This window comes from Daldinia decipiens (assembly GCF_022478715.1).
Source record: "Daldinia decipiens strain CBS 113046 unplaced genomic scaffold F4813scaffold_9, whole genome shotgun sequence".
NCBI classification, from domain to species: domain Eukaryota; kingdom Fungi; phylum Ascomycota; class Sordariomycetes; order Xylariales; family Hypoxylaceae; genus Daldinia; species Daldinia decipiens.
Window position 1 is genome coordinate 701,867 of NW_026054552.1, and position 14,919 is coordinate 716,785.

General features: G+C 47.0%; 7 protein-coding genes across 7 annotated transcripts; 1 reads left to right on the forward strand and 6 right to left on the reverse strand.

Annotated features, from left to right (window-relative positions):
- Nucleotides 1-28: 28 nt before the first annotated feature.
- On the reverse strand, nucleotides 29-1,095 carry F4813DRAFT_337557 (autophagy protein 16). The gene is made up of 3 exons (XM_049241214.1): nucleotides 758-1,095; nucleotides 324-685; nucleotides 29-255 (listed from the first exon to the last, which is right to left on the reverse strand). Exons 1-3 carry the CDS (start codon nucleotides 840-842, stop codon nucleotides 79-81), a joined length of 624 nt encoding a protein of 207 aa, XP_049101559.1. The 5' UTR covers nucleotides 843-1,095; the 3' UTR covers nucleotides 29-78.
- A 253-nt stretch (nucleotides 1,096-1,348) lies between these two features.
- F4813DRAFT_387702 (putative isomerase YbhE) lies at nucleotides 1,349-2,732 on the reverse strand (the record flags this gene model as incomplete). The annotated part of the gene is made up of 2 exons (XM_049246591.1): nucleotides 1,349-2,140; nucleotides 2,349-2,732. The coding sequence occupies 2 exons, from the start codon at nucleotides 2,730-2,732 to the stop codon at nucleotides 1,349-1,351; spliced, it is 1,176 nt and encodes a 391-aa protein (XP_049101560.1).
- Nucleotides 2,733-2,961: 229 nt separating this feature from the next.
- On the reverse strand, nucleotides 2,962-4,796 carry F4813DRAFT_353436 (WD40-repeat-containing domain protein). The gene is made up of 2 exons (XM_049242644.1): nucleotides 3,882-4,796; nucleotides 2,962-3,800 (listed from the first exon to the last, which is right to left on the reverse strand). The coding sequence occupies exons 1-2, from the start codon at nucleotides 4,385-4,387 to the stop codon at nucleotides 3,443-3,445; spliced, it is 864 nt and encodes a 287-aa protein (XP_049101561.1). The 5' UTR covers nucleotides 4,388-4,796; the 3' UTR covers nucleotides 2,962-3,442.
- Nucleotides 4,797-4,829: 33 nt separating this feature from the next.
- F4813DRAFT_353441 (Sas10 C-terminal domain-containing protein) lies at nucleotides 4,830-7,143 on the reverse strand. The gene has a single exon (XM_049242645.1). The coding sequence runs from the start codon at nucleotides 7,051-7,053 to the stop codon at nucleotides 5,188-5,190; it is 1,866 nt and encodes a 621-aa protein (XP_049101562.1). The 5' UTR covers nucleotides 7,054-7,143; the 3' UTR covers nucleotides 4,830-5,187.
- A 136-nt stretch (nucleotides 7,144-7,279) lies between these two features.
- Nucleotides 7,280-8,712, forward strand: F4813DRAFT_353442 (3-ketodihydrosphingosine reductase tsc-10). Its single transcript, XM_049242646.1, has 2 exons — nucleotides 7,280-7,614; nucleotides 7,691-8,712. Exons 1-2 carry the CDS (start codon nucleotides 7,573-7,575, stop codon nucleotides 8,630-8,632), a joined length of 984 nt encoding a protein of 327 aa, XP_049101563.1. The 5' UTR covers nucleotides 7,280-7,572; the 3' UTR covers nucleotides 8,633-8,712.
- Nucleotides 8,713-9,561: 849 nt separating this feature from the next.
- Nucleotides 9,562-10,895, reverse strand: F4813DRAFT_337639 (uncharacterized protein). The gene is made up of 2 exons (XM_049241215.1): nucleotides 10,100-10,895; nucleotides 9,562-10,028 (listed from the first exon to the last, which is right to left on the reverse strand). Exons 1-2 carry the CDS (start codon nucleotides 10,773-10,775, stop codon nucleotides 9,664-9,666), a joined length of 1,041 nt encoding a protein of 346 aa, XP_049101564.1. The 5' UTR covers nucleotides 10,776-10,895; the 3' UTR covers nucleotides 9,562-9,663.
- A 1,168-nt stretch (nucleotides 10,896-12,063) lies between these two features.
- On the reverse strand, nucleotides 12,064-13,288 carry F4813DRAFT_387707 (guanine nucleotide-binding protein subunit alpha; the record flags this gene model as incomplete). Its single annotated transcript, XM_049246592.1, has 4 exons — nucleotides 12,064-12,107; nucleotides 12,165-12,721; nucleotides 12,774-13,116; nucleotides 13,171-13,288. The coding sequence occupies 4 exons, from the start codon at nucleotides 13,286-13,288 to the stop codon at nucleotides 12,064-12,066; spliced, it is 1,062 nt and encodes a 353-aa protein (XP_049101565.1).
- Between the last annotated feature and the right edge of the window lie 1,631 nt (nucleotides 13,289-14,919).

Genomic DNA, 14,919 nt, shown 5'->3' on the forward strand with positions numbered 1-14,919 from the left:
GTATTAGGTTATATAAATAGAACACATCAATACAATAAAGCTCAACGGTATCCGTGAGCAGTATGCTAGTTTTTCACCTCACCTCCGATTCTTACTGCTTGGCGATTCGTTTTCCAGGTTCATAGCGTCTGCCTCGTGCTTCATCCGATCCATCCACCTCTTAATTAGATCCTTATTGTCGGCTGCGATCTTGGCTGCTTTCTGTTCGGTGACGTCAAGTTGTATGTTTAAAGTCAGGTTCTCATCCTGAATATCCTGTCGCTACGCATTAGTCCCAACCCAATATACCCACATGCCCCCCATATATTATCTTTTATCCATACCTTAAGCATCTTGTTCTTGCCGGCTAGCTCTTCATTGCGGTCCTTAAGTTTCGCCGTGAGCGCGTTACGCTCGGCGGTCAGATCGTTAATACGCTTAGTATCGACTTTCGCCTTGGACCGCAGCTTCTGGAGTTCGTCTTCGGCGGCCTTTAGTCTGCCCTGCAGCTGGCCCTTGGACCGGAGCGCTTCTGCTAGGTCTAACCGAAGTTGGGCGACGCTCTGATCCGCACCACTATCCGTCGCACCAGTTGTCGCAACGCCTTTTCCCGACGAGGTCTCCGGCGATGTTAGGGGGTTCGTCGAGGTTTGCCAGACTACCTTCTCGGCCTCGAGGGCGGCTATACGATCGGCGAGTTGGGAGCCTAGAAATGAGATTTATTAGGAATAGTCGGCAGGTAAGCGGAACACAAGAGTGTGGAACAAAAGCTACTTACAAGCCTCGACGAGGTCCTTGTTCACGGGATTGTTCCGCTCTGCTTCTTGCAGGGAAGTAAGATATTCAGATCGCCAGTCAGTCATGGTGGTCGAGTTCTACATAATAGTATCATCTGAGATATTGAAAAATGGGTCTAGGTAGTTATAGAAGCCAGTTCTATTTTATTTCTAGGTATGTACAAGGTGAAGTTGCTCAGGTTAGGTATTCTGCTCAGTGCTCAATGATAGGCTTTAAAGCAATTAAGGGCAGGAGGGGTACCTCTACATAAGCTTCGTAGGGTCCATAAATACCCGCCAACTAGTGCCAATAAATTCATGCCGATTACATACCGGGCTATTATTCATATTCACTCCATTGGTTCAACTATTTTCATACTTGCGTACGGGAGAACTCAAATAGGTTATATACATATTCAGGATTATGAGTATTAAAGAATTGATATATATCCAATTTTTATTAGAGTATCACTAACACTCACTCTCCCGTTTCTCCTCATAGCTATTAATAATTATAATGACTTCAAAGATGAAACCCCCTATACTTCTCGAGAATCTAACCTATAAGTACCTAACCTAGGTAGATAACTCAGTCACTCATCCCATATAACATGCGATATGCCCTGGCCGTCAGGCAACGTATCATCCGTAGTCCAAGTCACCAGCGGCCACTGATCATCTATAACACCCGTCTCGGGATCCCTCGCAAACACAACTAGCCGCCCCGGAACGCTATGTTGATTCGCAGCCGCAAACAGCGTCCCGTCCTTGCTGATAGCAAATGACCGCGGCCACAGACCTCCCGACGCCGTAAGCCCCACGAGCGCAAGATCGCCCGTGTCAAAATCAACGCTATACGATGCGATCGTATCACTACGCTCGCCGCGGTACATGCTCCGGCCTTCATCGCGCGTAGAAAGCACGATATGTCTACCGTCTTCCGCCGCCGCGATCTCCGCCGGTATCGCGACCGCGGCGACATCGCCAAACCCAGTCTGGTATGCGCTGTCCTTGTAGAACTGCTCGAACCCCAGGGTCCCGTCTTTTCCGTACACCGCCTCGAACCCGTGCAGCGAATTGGTCAGCTCGCCGAGCACGTAGAAGAACGTCTTGCTGCTACCTTTAACAAAGACGCCGTGGCGCGGTCCGTTCCCGCGCTCGATGTAGTGCGCGCCTAGTTCAACTAGCCGAGCATCCCATCCCACCGCGTATGTCCGCAGGGCATCTGCGCCGCGGTCGAGCACCACTAGGAATCTCCCGGTAGGGTCGACGACGATGCCGTGGGGATACGGCTTATCTTGCAGTGTCGAGTTGGGGCCAGGTTTATCCATGAAGTAGTGGAAGCTCTGAATCTCGGCCAAGTTACTCGGATCCGAGGTATCAACCTAACGTATGAGAACATTTCATGTCAGCTTTGCAATACTACAATTCCATAATCTGTACCTTTTTTTTTCGATTAGATCAAAATGTCAGAGTCATCACACTTACTACTAAGTGTTAGCCACTGTATACTTTACAAAGGCGGTTTCGGGACTATTCTAGAAAGGCGGCTTCAAAAAGGTAACAACGTGGGATGTTTTGATACATACCGACGGATACCGCACCTCCTGAGTAATGAGCCAACCCTAAGCGATTAGGAGCATAAAATGTCGATTGTGCCGGACCATAATCGGTAGTGATATTGCCCAGTATTGAAAAAGACTCTTTAGAGAATGACGCCACCGAGCCAGCGTTGGTGATCGTATAAGCTTCATTTGCACAGAATAGCGTGCCTGTTACTGGATCAAGTTCCAACCATCCCGGATTGCGACCACATTCCAACGTCGAGCCGACCTCCCGTAACGAATGGCTCCCGTCGACGTTGCTGGTGAAGGCTAGACGGTATACGAGCCCGGCGTAGCTAGCTACATATATATCCCTCGCAGTGGCGATGCTGACACCAGCGGATACCGCTGCGGGGAGAAGATTGTACTTCATGGTCGTTTTGTAATACTCGAGGCGAGGTAAGTAAATAATAGATATTAATAGATATAATAATACGAGTAAGTCGCTTGTCTTTGTAAATAACAATAACCCTCATATATCAATACTAAGTTAGGTTAGGTTTTGAAAGTGCCCGAGACCATAAGAACATGATTTTCCGTGATGATTATCACACCGCTTTTCACTTGGCATCTTACGTAGATATTGTAGCGGGAATGTAGAAGGCAACTATAACTGTTCAAGTTCCATAGGGATAATCATGTTAACGCACAGCCATTTATTAGTACCTGAGCGTTATCCAGCCTATTCCTATAGGAAAGAGATATCTAACCCAGAGAGGAATATACCACAACGATCCTCTAATATATCATCCTTCCACACAAAGACATAGCATTGTATTTTCTGACTTCGTTGACCTCTGCTTGCTAGTCACCCTCAACGTATTACTCCACATGTAATTTGTCTTAACGGGTTCTCTTGGGCATATTCTTTCTTCCTGACTTAGGTGACCGGTATAATCGTTTCCTCCCACAGGTCATACATATACCAAGCCCTTGACAAAGGAGATCCTCCATTGGTACAAGATTGCCAATTTGAAATTGAAACGCGCTCTTAGCGCAACCTTCGATTTTTCTCATCCATTTCTTTGGATAGTTCCTGATTATAGCCCGTCATTTCTAGGCATATAAAAGCTCCAATCCCTCCTATTTCCTCTTCGACGTACTTTCCTCGGCCGTGACAGAGTGCAACATGAGCTTCGTCTCGATCTCCTGGCTATTCGCGGCACACCCCTTACTCCAATCATACCCGAGCGCGTACGAGAAGAAGCTGCCGTTGTAATTGAACGCTGTCGTTGTAATGGGACTGCCGGCTGATGGGTAATTCTGTAGCTGAGAGTGCGCGATGCGGTTCCAGAAGCTAAACACGCCATCGGAGCCAGCCGTGACGAGGACCGTGTGCCGGACTGGATGGAATCGCACGTCATTGACGGACCATACCTTGATAATTTTCGTCTTGGGGTCACAAGGCCCGCGGTGGCAGCGAAACGTATAGTCCTTATCACTGTATTGATTCAACGTTAGCAAATGTTCATTTGCGATAATTTCGGTGCTCGATGGTCAGATAAGAAAAGGGTGGTAATACCTATCTTCTTCCACAAAGTTTAAACTACATTCTCCCCCAATGCTTGCTGTAGCCCAGCCCTTGCCATCTGGGAACACGTCGACGACCTTGGTCTGATGCTCGAGCGGCGATTCCAGAGTTCGAGAAATGACAGTCGGGTTTCGGAGGTCGATGAGATGGATATGGCGTTCTGCGGTAGCGACCACAAAAAGAAGAGACTTAGAATCCATCGAGTAGACACGGTCCTCGCACATGATGGTAGCTACCGGGCTCTGTTGACGAAGATCCCATAATTTGACTGTCTTGTCCCAGGACCCGGACGCCACAATGTGAGCATTCGATTCCGGGATTTCGACGAAACGCACGCTGCGAATGGGATTGTCGTGCGAGCTGAGAGTAGCCTGCTGGCCTGTCGGTAGATGTAGAATATGAAGCGACTTATCAGCTCCTCCAGCAGCGATTATCGTCCCGTCCTGGTTTCCCATATTAATACCCACCCCCATCCACTCCGGCCTATATCGCATCATTCTCACTTACCTATTTGGATTCCCATATTGGTTTTACTTTTCTTTTTTTTCATGCTGTATGGTTAGGAAGAAATTCAAAAACTCACCTTGGCCCAGTCGCAGCCGAGGACAGGGCCGACCGCGTTGAACACAGCTGTTCCTTTTGCGGTTCTGTTGTTGGCGTTGACGTCGTAGACACGTATTTTACCATCCCATGATGCTGCTGCCAAGTAGTTGGCAACCGGCGACCATGAGACAGACGAGATGGTGTCTTGGGCATCATCTGGTAGTCTGGCATCGTTGGATAGAGAACCCAAAATAGAAGTAGAAAGAGTGGTATGAGTTTTCTTAGCGAAAGACATCTCGAAGAATAATGTTGACGACACGACAAATTTAAATTATATAGGTACCTAGGTATGTATGAAAGAACCTACCTAAGGTATAGATAAAATAGAAAGGGCAGGGTGAAGTGCTTATGACTGGTATTTATAAGCATGAGCCTTGTTTACAAGTACATGCCTACCTAATGTAAGTCATATATCATATAACTACCTACCTACCTACATGTATGCAGAAATCCTTGTCACTTTTAGCCAGGTACTTGTGCTGTCTACGCAAACTCGACTAGGGTGCGTCCAGCTTGCGTAGGCAGCACAAGTATTCGGTATACCGTGCTCAATGGAAGGAACGAGGCAGCTAGGTACACCTTAGAAATAAAATTAAGCTCTCAAGTAATTGCATGCAGGTGTGACTCACGCATGTGGATATGAATACATATGTACATACCTAAAGTAATAAACTTGAAGACTACAACTTGAAGACTACAACTTGACACTCTTGACCAAGCCCGGCTTGATACCGGTAAGCTCGCCTCCGTATCCACCACGGCCTTCGCCGCCCCCGTATACCGGTTTCATGCTCTTCAACTTCTTTTGTTTCTCTGCATATGCCTTTCGCTTCTTTACTCTCGGGTTCCTCACGTCCTTCTTACGTCTCGGCGCAAGTCCCTTGTTCTTTTGTATCTGATAAGTAATCTTACGCTTTCCATCTTCGCCGATCTCCTCCGTTTCCACGACGCGATCATTCTTGCTGGCCGCTGCAAGAGCTGCTGTTCGGGCCGCTTTATCGCCTTTCTTCTTGCTTGTTGCTGCAGCAATCATATCGTAGTATTCGTCCTCGTCGTCTCTAACTGCAGTAGCAACTCGCTCATCCTCTTCATCGCTAGCATCTCCAAGATCAGCACCCATCTTTGAGCTCTTCTGGCCGCGTTTCTCTGCTTCCGCGTTGAGGCGTGCCTGTCTATCCTTCAGGCGTTCTCTGTAAGGAATATCCATATCGCCACCTGCGTCCCTGCCTCCGGCTGCTCGGCGGTTGGCTTTCTGTACGATCTGAGAGGTATAGAACCTAAGACTCTTCTTCCGAGCTGCCTTTTCAGCAGCCGATTTGGCATCAAGAGCCTCCTCTTCACCGAAATCCGAGTCATTGTCTCTTGTCGCAACATCAACGGTTGACTTCTTCGGTTTCTTCTTAATATCAACGAGCGCGTTGAGATCAGCAAGTGACTCTTCAATGGCCTTCGCTTTCTTCTTCTCCGCCTTAGCCTTGACCTTGGCGTCTTTGCTTAATTTCTTCGAGGATTTCGTTTCCACTTGTATTTTCTCCTCAGTGACTAATAGCTCCTCTTCCGGTGGTGATGGTATGCTGTCAGTTACGTGTGTATGATCCGATATCTTCAAGTGTTCTACTTGCTTCCATGCATCTCGGCACTCTAGCAGAGTTCCCATCACTTCGTGATCACGTAGTTCTGCGGGATCCAGCGCTTTTGCAGCTCCGTTGGCGGCATCTCTAGCCGGCGATGCTAAGGTAGCGAAGTACATAGCAAGCGTGGCAACGTAGCAGCCTAGGATTCGGTATTTGACTACCGGCAATGACTTGGGCAGCTGCCCTTCTGCCTGTTTTTGTATAGTCACAAGTAAAGGTTGAAGTTGCTGGAGCTCATCTGCTAAGTAATCGAACTCGGGGTATCTTGTCCGTAGAATTCGGTATCTTTCATCGCTGCTCATATCAGAGGGAATCTCGACATCCTTCAAGACTTCAGTAACAACGTCATTTTGATCCGCGTCCTCGCCCTCGGGAGCGAGCCACTCGGTTTCGTCGAAAATGAAATCGCTCTCGGACATCTTTGCTAGTTTTTTCTTCTGTAGTCGCCGGGCCTCCTGCTCCTCTTCCAAAGCGTCGGCCTCCGTCTCGGGATTGTCGGCGTTGTAATATTCTTTCCTCGACGAACCCCACCAGCCGGAGTCGCCTTCCTCTTGTCCAGATTCAGATCCATTGTCAGCCTTTCCCTTGGCGGATTTCGTACGTTTACGAGCGTATCCGTCTTGGTCGTCGCCGTCCTCCTCCTCCTCCTCCTCCTCATCATCATCATCGGAATCCTCGTCATCGTAAGCAAGAGCCTCTTCGTCGGAATTCTCCAAAAATTCTTCTTCCTCTTCCTGTCGCTTTTGCTTCTTGGACTTTCGGTCGTCCTCAAAAAGAATTTGGTCCTTGTTTATGAAGTGTTCCTCTTCTGAGTCGGCTATATCTTCAAATGTATTGATAGGACCCAATCTCGCATCAGCAGGGTCATATTCGCGAGGACCCTTTGGTTCCGAAGGGCCACCAGATGCCTTTCTCTTCTTTCCCATTTTGGTAATGTTTTTTATAATGCGAAAAATATTTAAGTACAAGCTGGCGTGAGTGGTCGCAAGCTTGGCTATGAACTTTTTGGTGTTGTCCGTTAGAACTTTTTTTTTCTTTTCCCCACGCAAAATACTAAGCTCGATCTCTTATCGTTATCAATGGCTGCTCCACAAGGAAGCACCGCAAGTGGGGCATCAAAGTTAATAAATTCCACTTATTATGCACAATAGCGGAGTGCATAACCAGTCCCCTGGTTCTCTCTTGAAGTTATCCTCAAAAACGAAAAAAGGGCCGTGATAGCTTCAGCTAATCCTACGCTACTCTTCCCCATTTCACACTTCACATGTTAGGTACACAATGCTGTAATTACAGCGCACAAACCCTTTAATTATATGTACACTTCCAAGGTCCCAATTGTCGCATAGAATTTACTATCTCTTCAATAGACTTGATCTTCGGTTGTTTATAAATTCCCAGTACAATACAATCGTCCTTCTATAATCGTAAGACTCTTTACTTCCGCAATGGGGATCTCTTGGAGTAACCAAATGCCCGTGGAGGGCAAGGTATGTCAAGCCAACAGAATCACACGAATTGCCTCTTTTTGGGCATATCTAACAAGTGTTTTCGCCCTGTTTATAGACCGTCTTAATCACGGGGGCCTCAGAAGGGATGGGCAAGAGTGCAGCTCGACAATTGGCTGAGAAGGGCGCAAACGTCATCCTCGTCTCACGGAGCGCCAGCAAGCTCGAGGCTGCCATGGCCGAGGTTAAGGCCGCCGCCCGCGACCCCGAAACTCAAAGGTTCCACTTCATCTCAGCCGACGTTGCGAAACCCGACTACGCCCCTCCCTTGCTCGCCGAAGCCATAGCCTGGAACAACAATCAACCCATTGATATCGTGTGGTGTATAGCAGGCATGTCTGCCCCGGATTTCTGGCTCGAGGTGCCCCTATCTCAGACGCGAAGCCAGATGGATATTAACTTCTGGGGAGCGGCCGAGATGGCCCACGCTATACTGAGGCTATGGTGTGCGCCCGACGGCCCGGTCGTGCCGGAACCGAAGCACTTAATATTCACGTCTTCTGTGCTAGCCTTTTTCCCGGTAGTTGGGTACGGGCCGTACACACCTGCGAAGAGCGCGCTACGTGGATTGGCCGACACCCTAGTACAGGAGGTAGAGGCGTATCCGCAGAACGTGAAAATCCACGTCGTGTACCCGGCCTCGATTGGTAGCCCCGGATACGAGCGCGAGAACAAGACGAAACCGGGCATCACAAAGATGCTCGAGGAGGGAGACCCGGTACAAAGTCCTGATGCTGTAGCTTCAGGCGCGATCCGAGGGCTCGAAAAGGGACAGTACTTCATAGCAACGGCCTTGTACGGATATATTTTCAAATGGAGTACATTAGGAGGCTCCCCGAGGAATAATTGGTTTATAGATACAATCATGTGCTGTCTCATGCCATTGGTATGGATATTTGTGCTGCCGGATATATTTTCTAAGATCAGGAAGTACCGTAAGACGCATGGCCACCCTGCAACTCATCGAGCCAAAGCCATAGAAGACCACCAGAGCTCTTAGTTTACCTAGTAAATAATTATGCCCGTGTCCTAGACACAAAAGAATATACACTAATTGTTTCTATCCTGCCAGTCCTTAGGTGATTGCAAGATTGTTTAATCCTAACATTAAGACGATGTAAATCACGATTTCTAGATCCAAGAGTTTTCAAGAGTTTTTTTCTTCCTCCTTTGTTTTTCTCAAAACAAACCAAACCAGAACAGAATAGAAAGGAAAGGAAAGGAAAAGACAGCAGCCTAAAATGTAATTCATCAAGTTTGCCTGTCTAACAAAGCGACAACAGAGGCTAGATATAAATGCTTTGAAGTACCTCTTGAAAAGCCAAAACTAAAGGTAGAATAAGTCTAATTAATTGTCATATCATTACTATACATACTTCAACGCGCCGTTTACATTCTATTCTAGTGTTCTTACGGGTCCCGGGATATACCGGAAAGTAAATGAAGATAAAAATACGGATTAGTTGAGACTATTATTTCTTCAACCAATATAATATACCACCCGGTGAGTTAGGTACCTATTTATAAGTGACGCATATCATCACTATAATCACTATCACTAATGTCACAGTCAAATGGAGCAGATGTTAAGACAATTCAGTCATCGTAAGTGAGTTTATTGATCATGAGAACTTCATAGACCCTCCGCGATCATGCTAGACTACGGCGAGATAGAGACAACCTCCTTTTCCGGATATTTACGCAAACAAGAAAAAACACCCTCAACCTAAACTCCGTGCGTTTCCATATAGCACGCATCGACTCATTTATAACTAGAACCAACCGGCATGGCAAAAAGAGAATGTTCCAAATTCCCCTTATAAACATCTTAGAGTTTGACCAAGAAATTTTGACTTAGGAGGCCACTCCTCCACTTAGAGATTGCCTTGGATATTTTCCTCAATGATGTGAGGATCCAATGACACCGAATCCTGCCAGCAGGTCAAATTGAGGAGCACCATCCCCTCGATGCCGATCCGGCTGCTAACCGCTTTGCTGGGCTTGTCTCGCGTCGTTGATGGGGTGGCCATTCTAAGGTGCATCTTGCTCATTCACGACGGATTGGGGGGCTCCGTGAGGGCCGGTTTGAGGACCAGATTGACCAGCCTGGCCAGCTTGGTTTTGCTGCTCACGAACAGCCTCCTCGTACAAGCAAATCTGGTAAGCCAGCTGCTTAGTAGTCGCATCGATCATGATCATAAGCCTGTTTGCACGATCTGCCCCGCGGACCTGAGCTAATGCTTGCTCTATCGTATAGCGCACAACAGGATCGGTAGAAGCGGGAATCGAAGCAAAGTTGAACGGAGTCATGTTTGCGGGTGGCGGTGGAGCGGCTATGGGATAGGCGAAGTTATCGCCACCAATCTGACTTCCGTGGGCCTGGGGGTTGCGAGTCTCTATGTATATGATCAGCCTATCAATCCTTGTTTATACGTGTATTTTGAAAGGATTAAGGTGAATGGCATACCGTGAAAGGAGCATCGAGCACCGGAAGCGTTGAACCAGCAATTGGCACAACTGCCACACATCTGACCGTCGATAACAACACAGCTAGTCCAGGGGCCATGGCCTTTGTGGCAGTTCTTGCATGGCTGGGGTGCTTCCTCACCAGCGATATGTGCGAAGAGAGCCTCGACGTTGCTACGTCGGACTAAGTTCAGTTTCTGACCGGTACGTCGCTGCTGGGCAAGACGCATGCCAGGATCGCGGGCCAGCCTCTTAGCCAAAGCGCTTTCAATGTTGATGTTGAGATATCCAGACTGGTGAGCAAGCTCTTCCGTAGTATGAACTCCAGCATCGTCACCTCCCATAAGATGACCGCTAAGGTCGGGATGCTGATCATTGGGATTCTGAACGCTGTTGGCTAGGATGCTAGCTGCGGTGAGTTCTACCTGCTGGTGATGGTGATGTTGCTGAGCAGCGGCGGCGGCAGCGGCAGCAGCCGCCTCAGGATCGAAAGTGGTATTGTGATCATTGTCGAAATCGTCATCAGTAGTGACATCCTGTTGTTCAAGGTCGGGGTCCTGATTTGGAAGTCCGTCAGCCGCGCCGATTCGACGGTTGACTCTTGCGCGCGGAGCACCGACCGGCTTGGTGACCTTGCTTGGTCGGCCACCTCGGGATGAATGCATAACGCCTTTCATGGTGGGCCAGGTGATCAAGAAAATGCCGCCTGCTGGCTGACAGTTGGTAATCAGATTGATGATGTCTTATGGAAGAATGATCATTTTTCAGCTGTCGGCAGCTGTGTGAAATGATGTAGGATGAAATAATCTTTCGGAAAAGGCCGTAACTAAGAAGCTTAGCTCGAACCGTAATTTCGCCGGGCGGTGTGCAAGGTCTGCACCTACCTAGATTCTATTGAAGGTACGTATTATGCAGGTACGTATCTAAGTACATGTGTGTCAGGAGATCCCCCGCGTACCTATACATGTAGGTATCCACGTAGGTACCCGATGGTAATAGGTACTACATGTAGGTAATACCAGTACAATACCACGATTTAGATAGACAACCTATTCCATTGCAACTGCTCAAGTATTCATGTAACTAGGTGATTCGCAAACATATTAGAAATCATACTAGAAATACATACCCAAGTACGTGACTAAGTACGTGCCCTAAAATACATACCTAAAAGTCGGGTATAGAAGTGGGCAAATTCACCAAGTGCAACACCCGGGATTTTCAAACTTATATCAAAGGACATCACTTTTAACATCATCTCAAAGTCTTATACTGTACAATTAAATGCCACCTAGTTAACGCGACACGGTCTATGGCCACTCAAATCATCGAACGCCAACTGCAAAATAACAGCTCTCAGAGGGTATACAGATTAGAATAATGGGACGGGCTTTTATTGATCTTTTTACAGATCCAACCAATTGTTCAGGATCTGCCTTTCCACGCTTTCCCCCCCTTATTGGTATAGCTTCATCAGTCATCCTCTCCCTACTGTGGAAAGAGGCAACTGCCTACGATCCACCTCCCGGCCGGATTTCAGCCATCCACTAAGGCAATCATTATGCCTTAGATTAAAAAAATATGAAAAGCAAAGAAAATGGAAAGGAACCGGCGTAACCGCGAATTCGTTATTAAACAAGGTATGTAATCCGCCGTGACTTTAGATGCAAACGTCCTCCTTCCTGTCACTACTTCCGGATCGTGCGATCAACGGTGTCCTGAATCTTCGCGCAAGGCCGGTAGGGGCCGTACCAAAGAGTATAAAAGGAGTATGTGAGACGAAAACGGGCGCAAAACAAACACACGGAAGGAGATCGTTGGCCAGTTCATGTTGAGGGCGCAGGTCAAGTCGTTAGCCAGATTTATAACATTACTGGCAGCCGTCGAGTATGCGGTACCGAGGGGGTATTGGGTGAGCTGGTGCTCTATAATAGGATTTTGTGCTTGTGACACTCTTATTCTCAATCAGATAAGGCCGCATAGACGCAGGTTCTCTTGGATGATTATGTCTTAAAATGGGGTTAGCTCGAACATAGACAATTAGCAGGGCAGATTATATTACATACCATTAACTGCAGCCATAACGAAGCGAATTTGTGTCGTATCTGTTGCACATGTAAAATGCGTGTAGATCTGCTTTGTTTCGTGCTGGTTCAAACTGACGAATCGGTTAAGGATGTAATCACAAGCGGCCGCGTAGTCATCGCCACCTTCGTAGTCGGGGAAGTAGTTCTTCATTGGGCTGACGGGAAGCTTCTCCTTGAATCGATCAATCTTGTTCAGGAAGAGGATAATAGAGGTCTTAATAAACCATCGGGAGTTGCAGATCGAGTCGAATAGGGTTAAAGCTTCCTGCATACGGTTTACCGTCTCGTCTTCGAAGAGCAACTGATCGTACTCAGAGATAGCGACTAAGAACAGAATGGTGGTGACGTTCTCGAAGCAGTGAATCCACTTCTTACGTTCTGATCGCTGGCCACCAACGTCGAACATTCGGTAAGTTAGATCACCAATGATGAAGGTTGTCTCAGTGATACCGGTTGTCTTGACACGAGATCGAAGGACATCCTGATCATTAGGCATGTAGTCAGGGGCAGCAATTCGGGCAATGTTGTCGAAGTAACTGCGATGGTTAGATGGGCCAGGTTCAGGAGATTAAACAGTGATGCACGTACTATCTTGCAGAATCGTTCAATTGATACTCACGCGACCGCTTGAAACAGTCTTGGACACCACGGTCTTTCCACAGAGTCTCGATTGCGTTACCAACCTCAGGAGGTAACACGTCACCTTCGATCTGAGCAGGTTGCATGAAGATCGTCTGAACGTGATACTCCATTCGCTGATCTTCTAATGGAAGTTCTAAGGATTCCATAGCTTCGAGAATGACGCGCATGGACTGAACAGTGTTGCTGAAGATAATTTCCTTGAATGACTCTCGCTCGTCGCGCGAGTAACCGCCCTCGTTGATGATCTTCATCTGCTTCAAGATGGTCGACTTTCCAGATTCACCAGCACCTTCGGCTATTAGATCGATTGCCGTGGTTAGGGGGAAAGGTCCTTAGTACTCACCCAGAAGAAGCATCTTGATTTCGTTGCGCTGCATCATCTTATCACGCTTAAGCTGGTTCTCAATCTCCTCGTTGCGAGCCTTGCCCTCCTTCTCCTCCGTACTCATTCCGCAACCCATCTTGGCTAATTAAAGGAGTCTGGGACTAAATGTTATAACGAATGTAAACTCGGCGTCTGTCGCGAAAATAATCTACGTCGAGCGATGACTATTAAAATAATGGTGTCAGTAGGCAATAGTACGAGAAATAATAGACGATAAAAGCCCAAGTGATGGGATGCTCTCTTCATCTACGGGCGCAGATAACAAGACCAGCCAGCCGCTTGCGCCAGCTTAGACGCAGTTGTAGACCGTCGCTCCGCGTAGATGCTTTCGATAGACACCACTAAATAGACAAGACGACAACATACCGGGAAATGTCAATTGAACTGATGAAGAGACACACGATAGATAAGAAATGGGGATAAATTCGCCGAAGGAAAGAAACGGCGAATGTGATGAGAAAAGCTGACAGTGGAAAGGAAGAGTGTAAAAAAAAGGGTGGTCGCGAGAGATTGTGACGGGGCGAGATGGATGACCAAGTGGAGCACCTTTGCCTTTGAAAGTGCAGCTTTGGTTTGTTGCCGGACGCCCCCCTGTCCTAAGGAATTTGTTTGAGAAGGGGAAAAAAACGAAAGGGTGAGAGAATCAATTCGGAAATGGGGTGGTAAAAGTCGTGCCGGGGCTGGCAGTAACTGAGGGGACTATGACCGAATATAGTTAGGTCAATCACAGATTATGCGAGGAACAAAGCCAACGCTAAGCCTAATAGTCTCTAGTTAATGGAAAGCCTGTGGGTACCTCCTATTGCCCAGCATCGTAGATGGATTAGGTACATCGATGCTCAGCATTTAATATTGAAAATTTTAACTGTACAAAGAACTTTGGAAATATTGTCTTATTTATATCTAGCCGCTTACTTTTCCGCATATTAAGCACTTTCCCGACTGAAAAGAATAATATCCTTTTTTAGCAATGATTTAAAGTTATAAACCAAAATCCGTAACCAGTAAATTTAAGCCTTGGGTAAAGTTAATACCGCATGAAATATCGATTCTCGAATATATTTCATAGTTACGTACTTTTGAAACGTTTGCTTACCTAAGGTAAGGTTCTGATGCAATTTGTCCACGCCGCCGTAATACATTATGTAGGTATGTACCTGGTAGTGGATCTAGAATATATTATGTACATGTACGTACATATGCATACATCATCTACAAGGCCGTCAGTGCTATGTATGAGTGAAAAGAAGCACCAAGTACAACAAGTATCGAAGTCACGTCAGCATCAAGTACCTAACACTACTAAGGTTGCATACATTGATACCTACCTACCTACATACATGATAATGGTGATGATGTATTGATAATTCTAAATGCAGCAACAAAATTACCACAAAAAAAATACTAGCTGGTCAGATTAGAAAAGTCTTACCCATGGGAGCGGATGCATTTTTATCGGCGCTGGAGATGACCGAAGAATTAGCGACCATACAAACCATAAAAAAACACGGGGGAGGGCCACTACTTCGCATACAGTAGCTGATTTACTGTATGGATGTATGGATGTATGGGAATATCGCAGATCGGGGAAAAGTAGTATCGAGCCTTGCCAGATGCCCGGACTTACCGCAGAACATATTTGAACATTACACCCAATCATATAATTTCATCGAGTATGACCAGAAACATAGTTTCTTCTTCCGTACG

Coding starts and splice junctions, on each gene's coding strand:
- F4813DRAFT_337557 (XM_049241214.1), bottom strand. CDS start 842: ATGACTGACTGGCGATCTGAATATCTTACTTCCCTGCAAGAAGCAGAG. Junction 686..757: donor CAAGGACCTCGTCGAGGCTT/GTAAGTAGCTTT, acceptor TCTCATTTCTAG/GCTCCCAACTCGCCGATCGT. Junction 256..323: donor GCAAGAACAAGATGCTTAAG/GTATGGATAAAA, acceptor GCGTAGCGACAG/GATATTCAGGATGAGAACCT.
- F4813DRAFT_353436 (XM_049242644.1), bottom strand. CDS start 4,387: ATGATGCGATATAGGCCGGAGTGGATGGGGGTGGGTATTAATATGGGA. Junction 3,801..3,881: donor AACTTTGTGGAAGAAGATAG/GTATTACCACCC, acceptor GAATCAATACAG/TGATAAGGACTATACGTTTC.
- F4813DRAFT_353441 (XM_049242645.1), bottom strand. CDS start 7,053: ATGGGAAAGAAGAGAAAGGCATCTGGTGGCCCTTCGGAACCAAAGGGT.
- F4813DRAFT_353442 (XM_049242646.1), top strand. CDS start 7,573: ATGGGGATCTCTTGGAGTAACCAAATGCCCGTGGAGGGCAAG. Junction 7,615..7,690: donor AAATGCCCGTGGAGGGCAAG/GTATGTCAAGCC, acceptor CCCTGTTTATAG/ACCGTCTTAATCACGGGGGC.
- F4813DRAFT_337639 (XM_049241215.1), bottom strand. CDS start 10,775: ATGAAAGGCGTTATGCATTCATCCCGAGGTGGCCGACCAAGCAAGGTC. Junction 10,029..10,099: donor TGCTCGATGCTCCTTTCACG/GTATGCCATTCA, acceptor TCATATACATAG/AGACTCGCAACCCCCAGGCC.